Genomic DNA, 13,134 nt, shown 5'->3' on the forward strand with positions numbered 1-13,134 from the left:
GTAAAGTATTTTTTTGGCCATTTGAATTGACTACCAGTAATTTAGGCATGTGGGTGGTAGAGTATTTGTGCTCAGTGTTTTTTTGTGTATGATTTGGTTTTCCTCAGAATGCCTGTGGCTCAGTCTAGGTTAGCAAATGGCTTTGGAGTCTCCACTGTGGGCTGATGTTTATAGAATGTTTTTCAGGTTTCCTGTTACTTGGTGTTGTACAAATATAGAAATGATCCTGCTGCGTAGGTCTAGGCTGTTTGTGGTGTCTCTTGTTTTTATTTACAAAAACAAGCCTTGTCCTTCTCAATGGTGTGGGTGGAGGAAGAAAAACAAATCCTTTTAAGTTTGGGAATGATAAAATGTTTTCCTCTGTATTTCCTGGCAGTTTCTGGACCTCATCTGTTTGCAGTGATGGGGTGCTTGTTACAGAGGATGCTGTATTGCAGAGTAGAGTAAGCTAGTATGTCTTAAGCAAAAAAAAAAAAAAAATCTTAAATTAGCATTAGCACTACTTTTTGATTCTAAAAATGCAGGATAGTTGTTGCATGGGACGTTATTGCAAGTCCCAAGTAACCCAGTGAAAGTAATACTATTATTATTTAAGTTCTGGTAATACCACATAATATGGAGAAGACCCCTTCAAACCTTGTGTACACAGAGTTCCTATATGCAAATAGTGAGTTATGCAGTTAACAAACTGTTTAATAAGGTTTGCTTCTGACCTCTTGGTAGGTAGGATATAGACTTTTTTTGTGACCAGACGTGTCCCTAACAGCATAGTGCAGTTGAACACACATCCCTTGCTGAATTCAGTAATTGAGGAAAAGTCAGTAGTGACCCACAGCCTAGGAGAGCTTACCTGTGGGCAGGAGAGAACTGGCTGAATAGGTGTTCTTCCTCACTTTCAGCTGAGGAGTAAAGTTAAGGTGAGGGGAGTGATTAAATGCAAAGGTAAAGAAGCTGTTCCATTTGTTACTCTAGTGTGTAAGCAGTTAGTTGCTCTGTGCACAGTAGGGATGTTACACTTGATCATAAGCATGGGCTGGTAAAGTTCATGTCATTACAACTAGTTAGGGAAGTGACCTGGGGACATCACAGCTATTAGCATCAAGTATGGCAAAATTACTGCAAACCAGACTTTATATTCCTCTTGAAAACAAGAGGCTTTCCTTACTCTTTTGTACTGCAGTTGCACTGTGTAGCTTTTTTGCACTAAACTACTTGAGGTTCACAGTGCGGTGGTGAAGATCCATGTAGGAAAGGCATCAGGCTAACATCATTGCTGGAACAGGTACTCATTAAAAGAGAGGGGAGGGAATATATATATATATTTTTTTTTTTTAAATTAGAGAAGATTAGGTATGTTTTAGCAGTCGCTTACAGAAGCCCTTACAGACACTGAGTGTTCTATCCTAAAAGTCAGACATAAGTCTGTCCCTCTCCTGTAAGAGGAAGGATATCCTTCACAATGCTGAAATAACTTAGATTAAAAAAGATGAACATACATCTGCTTTTGGTTATCAGTTGGCTAAAAATGCTGATACTCACTTGAATAATGTTTCCATTATATCTGTAATGTGCTGTAACATAGATTGAAATAGGTGTTTTCCTCCAGAAGATTGAAAAATATCACCTTCTTTTCTTCTATAAAGGTTTTGTTCTCCTGATTGTATAACAGGGGTTGTAGTAAATGGCTGTCACCATGCTAAGTCATCCTTCTGTCACATCCTAAGACTGTACTGATGAGTACTTAACTGACAGCTTCCAACTACCATGTCTGCAGCAAGCTCTGCACTCTGAGTCACTAATTATACAGGCCCCAATAATGGCTGTTTTGAAATACAGAGCAATGCCTTGTGGAGCTGGGTGGGGAGAGCAGAACAATGTTTTTCATTCCCCCTTTTATGATTTTCAGTCTCTTCATCTCTTCATGCTTTTTTACACAGACTAATGTTTTTAATTAACTTCCAGCTGTCATTTAATGTCATCAGCAGTCAGTAATAACAGCATGTTTATGTAGCTGCAGACCATTTACGTATCCCATACGAACTCTTGAATACGCAAGCAGTGGGCATTCAGTGCCATCTCTGTGTTTGTTTCTTCTTGTCATCCCAAATTCACAAAACCTATTTGAAATCTTAGTATTTTTCTCTATGAGGTTCAAAAGGCTGCTTTAAAGTTTGGTGTTCCACTGCTGACCTCCTGATGCTGTGTCTGCAAAGCCACTTCCCCTCATGGAGCCGGAGTACCAGTTGCTGCTGCCGAGAAAAGTGACAATTTACAAGAATGTAAGAGAAGTAGTAGCTGAACAGTGCCAAATTTTGTATGAAAACTCAAAAAAATAAATAAATTATGTTTTCATAATGTGCCCATGATGGAAATCTTGCAGGCGCGATTCACCCGTTTAATACATCACCCTGCTAAACAGCTTAAGTAAATCCGCATGGCTTTTCTCCACTCTTTCAACAGTGACACTGTAGTAAAAGTGTAAAACCGGCTGTACAGGGTCAGACACCTTGCAGCATGTCCTGGCTCCAGCTCTGCCCAGCAATATTTACTAAGCAGGAGAGTCTGGCAATCCAGCACTTTCAGGATGGTTTTTCCCTCTGATAAAGCTTCCCCAGGAGTCAGCAATCTTGTGGGTTCCTCTGTAGGGGTTTGTTTTGAAACCAGTTTAGTTTTCTAACCTGCAGGTAGGCACCTTGCTTTCATTATACATTTGATTGAAGGGGGTTTTTTGGGGGGGTGTTGTGTTTCAGTTTTGTAACTTGTGCATCTGCCTGGATAGTCTCTGGTCAACTTCTCTGCATTTAAATGGGTTGATTTTTTTTTTTAGACTTGTCCCCCTTCTGTCAAACTGTGGCCAAGGTGTTTAATATGCTGTAGATTGGCTGCCACTTTGTACAAGGGCATGAGGAAAAAGACCCAAGTGCTGCTTGATTTAATGCATCCCAGTGGCCATTGCAGTGAAAGAGCCTCTTTGGTAGCTGCTTTCTCTTGGCCCATTTCAAAGCGGAGTTATTCTGGTGGGCTTCATTTAGTGCCATTTGAATGCTAAGAGGCAGCGGAAATGACCAAAGAAAATGGCCTTTCCAGGAATTCTGAAGTCCAGCTAAGAAGGCTGCCTGGCCCCTGGATGCTCTGTGAGTTGGTTCCCCCAGTAACCATATTGTTTGTCTTTAGATGTGGAAGTCCAAGCTGGTTCGTGCCAACCATTCGTCTCTGTGTTTAATAGTGTAATGAGCTTTCTGATTATTTAAGTGCTTAAAACACAGGGTCTTTAAATGCCATTTTTTTCTTTAAATAAACCTAATGCTGGAATAAATGCATGCTGTCGGCAGCACAGTGGTGAGCTGTCGCCACAGTAAACTAACCGGAGCCAGAAGCAGCCTTGGTGAGACCCAGTTATTTCCTACGCAGATTCAACTGCACTGGGGTGTTATTGAGAGCAACATAGTTCTGGCTGGCTGCAGTGTGAGCACATTTCCACACATCATGGGAAGGTACTGTAAAAATAAGAGAGTGAATAAGAAACATGGGGAAAGGAGACAAAGTGCTTCCTACAACTGGAGCGGATGCTTGCAAATCCTGCTTACTTGTGTACTGTAGCAGATGAAGGAAGGAGTGAATGAACTTGTGAAGTGAGAAAGTTAATGAATCTGTAAAGAAGAAAAAGGTGTCTTATCTATCTTTAGTGAAGGGTGCTCTTGTAAAGTACAAACCTTTCAGAACTTACCCAGTCTGTTTTATTTTGTACTACCTGTAAAGCATTATTATAAGTGTTACTTGAAAAAAATCAAATGTAGTAGCAATTCTCTCTGCAAAATGATGATTTCCTCAGTCTTCTGTTGTTTCTCTTTTTGCTGTTGCTGCAGGAAAAATAACCAACAAGTTAACAGAAAAATTTAGAGTTATGCAGAGAGGGATTTATGTTCACTGTGCTTTACAAATGTTTTTAATCACAGTATCTACCACACAGATGAACAAAGAGAGGAAGAGCAGATAAACAGAAGGACCAGGCTCCTCAAGTACAATCTTGGAGATCCTTCCTTAGAGTTCAAAGTTAATAGAGTCCATTTGTTGATAGAGGACTATATAAAGAAATTCAGAATAACTGTTTTTAATTAGTTTTTAACATTGCAAGGAATTGATCATTGTCATCTCTTACTTTGCTCAGAAAAAAGTGGGAAGTGCAGGCTCCACCTGCCTTGACTGGGACAGCTTGAGTGTTGAGGAGGGTGGAGAGCTGAAGGTGGTCCCAGGTTACACTGCAGCAGGGCAAGAGCTGTGAAGAAAATGCATAGCTATAATGGATGCACGGGTGCTCATTTCTGTGACATTTATTTCAACAGATACTGAACCTCCAAGAATCCAGTGCCCCAGCGTGAAGGAGAAAACTGCAGAGCCCAACAAGTTGACGGCCAGAGTGTTCTGGGACACCCCAGAGGGAAGGGACACAGCTGATGGCATTCTGACAGAGTAGGTGCAAATCTGTAAATGTTTGCATTTTCTCCTTTTTATTCCTGGGGTTCTTGGTTATCAGTTCAGCTGATGAGGGTGGCCATGTACCCTTTCCCCTTATTTAATCCAAGATGCTTATTTATAGCTGCCACATGTCAATATCCTGTAAAGAACTGCATGTTTAATTGAAAAATTAAAAATTGACAACTTGAATCATTCATGTTTGACAACATTAAATTAAAAGTGGACAACTTTGAATCATTCATCACGGCATGTAGGAAAGGGTAGCAGATGGTTGCGGTTATTTTAATGCTGATGGAATAAAAGACAATAGCATTTTGACTGCACCTGTGAAATTTTCCAGAGCTGCTTTGTAGGTCTCTTCTCATACACAAGTTTTCTTACAGTAAGTTGCCTTTTATACATAACAATGAGAAGATAATAGTGCATTGGGGGTAGCAGCAGAGGCAGTTTTGACTATCTTAAAAAAGAACAAACAAGGTGAATTGTGTCACAAAGCAATAGCTGCAATCTTCTTTAGGATTCTTCCTGAAGTAATGCTGGGTACTGATGTCACAGCATCCTGCAGTTACTTGTAAAATAATACCTCCCATTTGAAACTTAGGGAGCTTTAGACACTAGATTTAAACGTAACACTTTCTTCAAAATATCCTTGTCAATTTTTATGGTCTCACAGTCACATTTTCCAGAAGAGCAAGGTGCATTTGTGATTATACCACCGTCTCTAATTTACTTATCTATATAATGCAGGGTTTATATCAGTTGTATCTAGATTAATGTAATGGAAAAAGTATAGAAAATCTGCTTCTTTTTTCATTAAGTTATAACTTTTAACTCTATATTAGTGGACTGGTTGAGCTTAAAATCTCAAAAGTTGTAAGCATAAAGATGTTTACAGTTTTATGTGAATACAATAAAGCTTTATTGTTACAGTTTAATAACATTAGAAAGAAGAATTCATTACACAGTTAAAAACAATATTGCTGCTAAGGTTTAATGTGATAAATCTATGACAACTAACAGCATCAAAAAACCTAAGCCTGATAAAATAAAAATTTTGAAAGGTGGCACAATAAAGAAATCCCGAAGTCTTTTTGGTGAAATAATGTCTGGGAGGCAAAAAAACTGGAGAATATCCCATGCAGACTTTGTCATACAAGTAGCTGTTCCCAACTCAAAAGAAGGTAGCTGTTGAATCTGTGGAAGCTTTTCAATAAATCTACTTTTATAAAATCTTGCTAAACTGTGACGTTTTAATAGAGTGTACAGTGCTTTCCTTAAGTGCACTGGGTCCTGCAGTCCTGTGAGCACATGAGTTTTCCCGTTAGGTGGAGCACTGCTCACCCTCACTGCTTCAGTAGTGATGCTGTGTTTAACACGTCTGAATTCTCCTGACACGTTCACAGGATGGGAACAAGTTCTAGGCAAAAATGCTGCTTTGGATCACCACAGCCTTCCACTGTGACAATTAATCTCACTTTCTGTTGCATTTTTGTACGTTGTACATATATAATGTACAATTATAACTGTACATAGTATAATCACAGGAGCAGTGCAGAGCAGCCAGATGGGGGCACATCCCCATCATAAGAGACTGGAAGTTTTCTTAAGCTCTGCTGGCCCTGGTTACACTACAACCCTGGCAGTGGACTATTTGCTATACAAGATGAGCAAGGATCAATCTTGATTTTTTCCTTATGTAAGAAAAAGAAAGCTTGAGGTCTTTTGGGTATGGCATGATGCTTGGCTACACTATGGATTGTCTTATAGGAAGTGAGCAGGCCCTGCCTACTCTGCATCCCTCGTGTCAGCAGGGTGGGACCCTTTTTGGACTGCAGGGTGGGCTGTTGGTAGCAAGTTTACATCATGTGGTCTCTGCTGCCCAGCTTCTTACTTTGCTTACTCTCAGTCTTGAGTCATGTAGTGCAGCCAGACAATCTCAGCATATCCCAGCCTTCACTCTTCAGGCTTTTATAGCATTGTTAGTAGGAAAATACTGGTGAATTTATCAATGCCCCTCCCATTTTATCTCCCGTTTTAGTGTTATTTTGAAAGGCTTGCCACCAGGGTCACATTTTCCAGAAGGCGACCACAAAATCCAGTATACCGTGTATGACAGAGCTGAAAACAAAGGCACTTGCAAATTTCTTGTTAAAGTCAGAGGTATGTTTTAGAATATAAATACAGTCACTGATTTGCATCTGACTTAGAAGGCAGTTTGAGAAATGTCCCAATTTCTGTATTTGTCTGCATATTTATGTGTGCATAAACTGTGTGTTGATGCTGAAAGGGAGAACGATGTCTTGCTCAAGACTCTGGGGCCAGGCCTGCGGCAGGGTGGGTGGCTTCTCCCTGCACATCCTGATCGGTCCTGTGAACCAGAGCTGCCCTCTCACAAGTCTAGATCTCAAAATCTAGAGTTGAATATGTGAAGATTAAACCGATAGGTTTCACCTTCAACTCTTTGTGCTCCATGACCTTTTGTCACCATGATACTACAATCACATGCATACACCTATACATCTGTATCATTTTAGTTTACCTATGAGTTGAGGTTAGTGAGTTTTTTGGTTATTTGGGATTTTTAAGTACATGACTCTAATACTATAGAAAGCAAACAGGAAAATGACTTCTGTATTGGTATTTCACTGGCCATGTTACCCAATAACAAAGTGTGATTCATGCCCTTTTTTTTTTGCCATTTGCTTAAAGTCAGGCGCTGTGTGAAATTAAATGCCCCTGATAATGGCTACATCAAGTGTTCAGGTGATGGAAATAACTACGGTGCTACATGCGAGTTCTCCTGCATCGGTGGCTATGAGCTGCAAGGAAGCCCAGCTAGAGTATGCCAGTACAATTTGGGGTGGTCAGGAGTGGAGCCAACCTGTGCACGTAAGTGAGTATTTCACCACTTTACCTGAAAAGCAATGGTTATCCTGGCAATGAAAATTTGGAAAGGGGGCATGGAGTGGAATACAGCTGCAAACTTTAATACCCTTGAGGTAAGAAACCTAACATCTTTGTCTCCTCTGCCAGTTTACACTTAGAACTGAAGCCTTTGCCACCTTTGACTGCCCTTTGCTAGGATGATGATGGCACCTCACAACTGATAGTGTGTTTTAGCCCAAAACTCCATACAAAACTTCACATTCTGGAGTCAATCCATCTTGCAAGCCAGAACAGCTTAAGATAAAATTGTTGGCTTCAGTGAGGCCAGTATTTCACCCATATCTTCTCTATAATTATTCTCCTGTTCCTGTGCTTCTGCTAACAGTTTGTGCTTTCAGAAACAGCTCTGTTTTCACTATACTCTGTAACTTTTGTTTTAAATTTACTTCTAGCCATGAATATTAATGTGAATGTGAGGACTGCAGCTGCACTTCTGGATCAGTTTTATGAGAAGCGGAGACTGCTAATTATTTCAACTCCTACTGCAGCCAACTTCTTCTACAGGATGCAGTTGGGGATGCTGCAGGTAAAACACACTTTTGGGGGAAGGCGCAATTATTTTTTTTATTTCAAGAAAGGCACAAGGGGACAAGCTCCACTCTTTGATATTAAATCTGCAAACTTCAGCTGTTATAGTGCAGTCTCCAGGAGATGTGACTGAAGTAGTAGTGGTTCTGGATTAATCGTTTTTACATGGTTTTGAGTTTAAACATCTCCCCAGCCTCTAATTCAGCTCCATTCTTGATAGTGTTGCCTCTGACTGACCAGTTCCTAAATCCCAGGCAATTCTGTCCCTCTTCCATCCTCCCCAAATTAACTGAATATTAAACTTATGCTCAATAATCATTCCCTGACTCAGCTCTTAAAGAAGTTGAAAAAAAAACCCCTAAACCATCCAGAACTTCAGTGGTTGCAGTTCATGCAAACCAGGCTTACAGACTTTGTAACTACTATGCATGGAAGTGTGAACAGCTTTAGAAATAACCAGTGCATCAGCAAAAAAAGGATCAGAGACTCGGGATAGAAATCATCCAGAGTGCCAGAGACAGCACTGGGGTATTTTGTTCCAGAAAAAAAAGAGAACTTCTGGTAATCATCCTTCTTATGTGTTGGAAATGTGATGCCCTTTTTGAGTTCTTGCTAGATTAGGGATGTATCTCTGAAATGTATCTGTGCCCTCAGGGAAAGGAGCCAGTCCAGTATTCTTTCACAGGACAAGTGCTTCTATCTTGTTTCCTTTCTCACAACTGTAACAAAATTCAGTATAAATAGTAGCTGGGATATGAACATAGTAATGCTTTTTAACTGCTGGCTTAAGTTACAGTTGTATTAAAAAAGTTTTTCTTTTCACCCATTAGATTAAGTTGGCAAGGAAATTCAATGTATTGATCAAAATAAAATAGTTAAAAATACTATGTTTAATAGCTCTAGTACTTTTCCCACTGCTTGATAGTGGTCAAATAAGATAGCATAAAGGAAATCTTTCTGCAGTCAATTTCCACTTCACAAATCTTTCTGTGATTGCCACATTAGATTACTGGCACAATGCTTAATATGCTGGCATCTTTCTGTGTCATTACAAAGGCAGGTTTATATTTCTCCTAGGTGATCCCTGTGTGTGTTGTTTTTCTTAGAGTAGTTAAGAACCTGTCATTTAACATCCTCTGAAGTCATGAGGCTCTAGTTCTTTGCAGTGAGAATTAGAGACTTTTGAAAGTATTCTCTCATTTCAGTTCAAACCATCTCACTGACAGAAGTTCAGACTCTTTATGAACACTCTGCATGCTCAGAACAACCCTGTGTTCTCTCAGTGATAACTAAGACACCTCTTTCTTTTTTCAACCCTTCCAGCCTGCACAATGTGGTTTAGACCTCCGACATGTTACCGTAGTTGAACTGGTTGGAGTCTTCCCAGCACAGATAGGAAGAATAGGTGTAAAGCTGCTGCCCCCATCACTTGCCCTGCAACTCAGGTAAAGTAACCTCTCACTGCTCTTGTGTTTGCACCTTAGCATATATGATGTAGTGCTTGTGATTCCCTGCATCTTATTCTTTAAATATAGATATTCTACTCTAATATACATAGCTACACACTGGAAAGAGATGTTGACAAGTAAGTTTTAGGATTAATTTGCTCTCTAGCTGTGTAATAGCTACTGCAAATCATAGCCATTTAGTATTTATGAAATTAAGGCCATAGACTTCAGCTTGTTTCATTTTTAAATGGGCTGTGACCTATTTAAATGTGAAACAAGCTGAAGTCTAGGCCACTCTTTCAAAAGTGCCACGTCTTCCTTGCCCCTTTGCTCTAAGTGAGTAAATTTCTGAATTCATGTGAACTCCCTGTGTATCCCTTTGATCACATTAGAAGTCTATATTTTTGGATGCTGCCACCCAAAATGGGTGTTAGGGTGAAATACTTCAAGTATGTCTGTATTTGTGCTGGAGTTGGTCTGATGCAGTCATGACCTGCCACAATCACAGCCCTGGAGCAGCTGTCAAATGGCAGAGACAGCTCATCTCCTCTGCAGCACTGTTGGTGGCTGTGGCTAGGCTAGGAGGGGAAGCAGTGGTTGCCCTTTGAAGTCCCACATGTAGAAATGATAGGGGCAGTATTTCAAAGGGGAAATTACCTCGACCTCCCCAGCCTAACTACAACATTCAGCAGTTGGACTGAGGTGCCTAAATTGTTTCGACTTGGTTTTAGACTAGCAGGGGGTTGGTTTTCACTTGAAAGGGAGACTTCAAGTGCCAGCATTTCCTAGAGACAGGGAGCCTGTAAGAGCCAAAAGTGAAGGCCTGGTTGGCAGGGAAGGTGGTAGTTACTTAGGAAAGGAGTCCAGAAGCAGTTTAGGCAACATCTTCTGTGATATGCCTGAGGAAACGGAGCAAGTTTTCATTTGGGACAATTAAAAAATGCTGACAAGTCAGAGAGGTTTTTTTGGGTTGCAAAAAAGAAAAACATTTGTTCTCTATAAAAAGAAAAAGAAAGCACAAAGTGTTTCTCTTTTATTCAGAAAAGTAAAAGTACTTTTACTAAAGTTGATATGGTTTTCTTGTGGCTCTGTAGAAAATAAGCAGCTCTGATAATACCTCATTGCCTGCCCTCTCTCTGCCCTGCAGCCTTTAGTGGAGCTACATTTCAGAAATTGGTTTGGTGTGACCTGCCCTCCACTCAGTGAAAGTTAGTTTGCCGTTTGATGTTTTTTTCTCTGTTGTTACTGCAGTGTGTGAACTACAGCATTCCAGTTCTGGAAGGCACTTAAATCAAAATGAAACTTACCCTTAAATATCTTGAATAAAGATGCTGTCCAGAATTGGCATTCAGTAAACTAATGAGCACAGGTATCCATAGTTAAAATTATGGAAACCTCAGAAGGTTAGCATTTGGATTTGTACAAGGTAGACATTTTTCTTAGGTGAGATGAGGCATAAAAGGAATGTAATTTCCTATCACCATAGCTTAGCTTCAAAATTTATTTTAGTTTGGATTTAATAGCCGTGTTCTCTAATTGCAACAAGATGATGCCTGGAGCACTCAAACTTGTTGGAACGTCAGTTTTGATGTTTTACACCTTACTGAGACCCTCTTCATGGCAGCTTTCATGTCCTGACACCATTCTGTCACAGCTGCCGGAATTTATTTCCCCACACCAGTGTTGACTGACTGCATGTCTAAGGACCTTCTAGTTCATTACTCCTTCAAGTAGAAGATGAAAAGAGCACCAAGGATATACTTTTGTTACTGTTGCAGCTCCAAAGGAGTTCAAACAACTCCTTTTAGCACTTGAAAGGAAAGGATTCAGCTGTGGTTAACTGTGGCTTTTGTTCTCCTCATTGGAGTTACCACCAGGTAGATAGTCATTAGGAATTGATGAAAACTGACTCCAATTATTTTGTCTTGTTTTTTTCTCATTGTAGATTTATACCATGTGGCAGCCAAGAAAGGGAATAGTCTACCTGTAACTCTAGTCCATTACAATGGTTTTCTTTAGGCAATGTATATAGTAGTTTATTTTGCCTTGTGTGTTGTTTTTTTTCCTCTTGTGATAGCAATAGGTAACAGCATGTGCTATAGAAAGAAAAAGAAGAAAACAGAGCTGAGTGCAGTTACCTTGACCCTGCCCTAATGCAGAGAGGTCCAGCCTGAAGCACATGCTCTGACTCCTTGTTCTTACAGCTGAAACAAAGCAGACCCTATACAGCCCCCTCTGACCACCGCCCCCCCCACCTTTCCTCTGCTTAGACCCAGCAGGCTGCTCCTGCCATTTATTAGTTTGAAATGCCCAGGGGGTAGGTGACGGGCTTTCACAAATGAGTTCCTTATTTGGCAGGTTGCTGCTGAGGATCCCCCATTACAACTTCAACATCGTGGTGATGGACAAGCACGGAATGGACAAGGAGCGCTATCCTTTCCCAGCAACGCCAGCAGAGCTCTTTGCACTTATTGACAATTTTCCCTTGAGAAAAGAAGAAATGAAACTGCAAGCAGAAATTGGCCAGTCATGTCCCTAATTCAGGATTGCAGAGGGTGCAGTTGTCAGTGAATTTTTTTTAATCCACGTAATTCTCCCCTTGGTGCTACACAAAGCATGGCTTTTTTAATCACTGATGTACAGATTTTTTGTGTACTGTTAAGTCTGTTGGGCTGTGTAGCTACTCTGCATAGAAGCATGCATGATGCTTTTTTGTACTTTCAGCCATCTTTAGATAAACATGTACGTAGGATTACTACCCAGTGGAATTTCTTGTACAGAGAGTGAAGAACTGAGGCACGTTTCTGGGAGTTTATTTTGGATTTTTCATTCAGTGTAAAATTGGAATTTCTTTCTTACTGTTTATGTCTTCTTATTAATAAAATGTTGTTTTGCAAACAGGTAGTTGTCTAAAATTCCTCTTGGAGACTGAAGTTGATTGATTAATTCAGAAGTTAGATAAACATACCTCTCTGCAAATGATTATAACAGAGACATTAGCCTCAAATTGAAAGTCTACAAGCAACCCGGCAATGCCTTTCAGTTCCACTAATAATATGGTCCATCACAGATAGAAAGCATAAGCTAAGGGCAGTGTAAGTACCTGTTTTCAGCTTCAGTGAGGAGAAAATAGCTGCTAGCAGAAGTGTGGAAGTCATTGCCAGAAGGAATAAGATCTAAAGGAACAGTGAGCAGTGTGGAAGATGGGCAGTAATTACTGAAGGCCACATACTGCAGTGCTTGATAGAAAAATATCCTGTTACCTGGTATGCTTCTGCTTCTGGCTTTTCATGTCCAGCAGTCTTGGAATAGCAGATTTCTTTCCCCTCTTCATCTTGGAGACAGACCAGGTGATTGATTTGATGGCAGGGAAACATTACTCCCAGGGAACCTTCAAGGATTTGTCATTTCCACATCTGTGAAAAACATTTGCAAGTCTATCACTTAAAAATTAACTAAAGTTCCCTGCTTAGTAAAGAGTGTTAGGAGGCAATCAAAAAAAGGAAAGAGTTTTCCATTGTTATTATTATAGCTCACAGTTTGACCAGTCCACTGCAAAGAATACACATCATGCATCAGGAATACAAGCATCAAAGGAGTGAAAATTGTGAGTTATAGCTTTGGACACCTATTTATGGGATCTGATGCATAATTTGACATGTGTGAAAAGCAGCACTCTAGTGTCTGCCACTCAGAGCGCAGCCTTGTGTTTTCAGTCAAATGTTTGTTTGATTGT

At 40.2% G+C, this 13,134-nt stretch overlaps 1 protein-coding gene across 1 annotated transcript in view; it reads left to right on the plus strand.

Annotated features, from left to right (window-relative positions):
- Positions 1 to 12,294, plus strand: part of SRPX (sushi-repeat containing protein, X-linked) — a gene marked incomplete at its 5' end in the record, with an annotated part of 20,268 nt that extends 7,974 nt beyond the window's left edge. Inside the window, 6 exons of the mRNA XM_010179896.1 lie at positions 4,344 to 4,470; positions 6,515 to 6,636; positions 7,186 to 7,365; positions 7,815 to 7,948; positions 9,274 to 9,395; positions 11,757 to 12,294. Coding sequence (XP_010178198.1) covers positions 4,344 to 4,470; positions 6,515 to 6,636; positions 7,186 to 7,365; positions 7,815 to 7,948; positions 9,274 to 9,395; positions 11,757 to 11,937 — 866 coding nt within the window. The remainder of the gene's footprint in view (positions 1 to 4,343; positions 4,471 to 6,514; positions 6,637 to 7,185; positions 7,366 to 7,814; positions 7,949 to 9,273; positions 9,396 to 11,756) is intronic.
- Between the last annotated feature and the right edge of the window lie 840 nt (positions 12,295 to 13,134).

Source organism: Mesitornis unicolor, unplaced genomic scaffold (genome assembly GCF_000695765.1).
Source record: "Mesitornis unicolor isolate BGI_N332 unplaced genomic scaffold, ASM69576v1 scaffold5422, whole genome shotgun sequence".
Lineage (NCBI taxonomy): Eukaryota > Metazoa > Chordata > Aves > Mesitornithiformes > Mesitornithidae > Mesitornis > Mesitornis unicolor.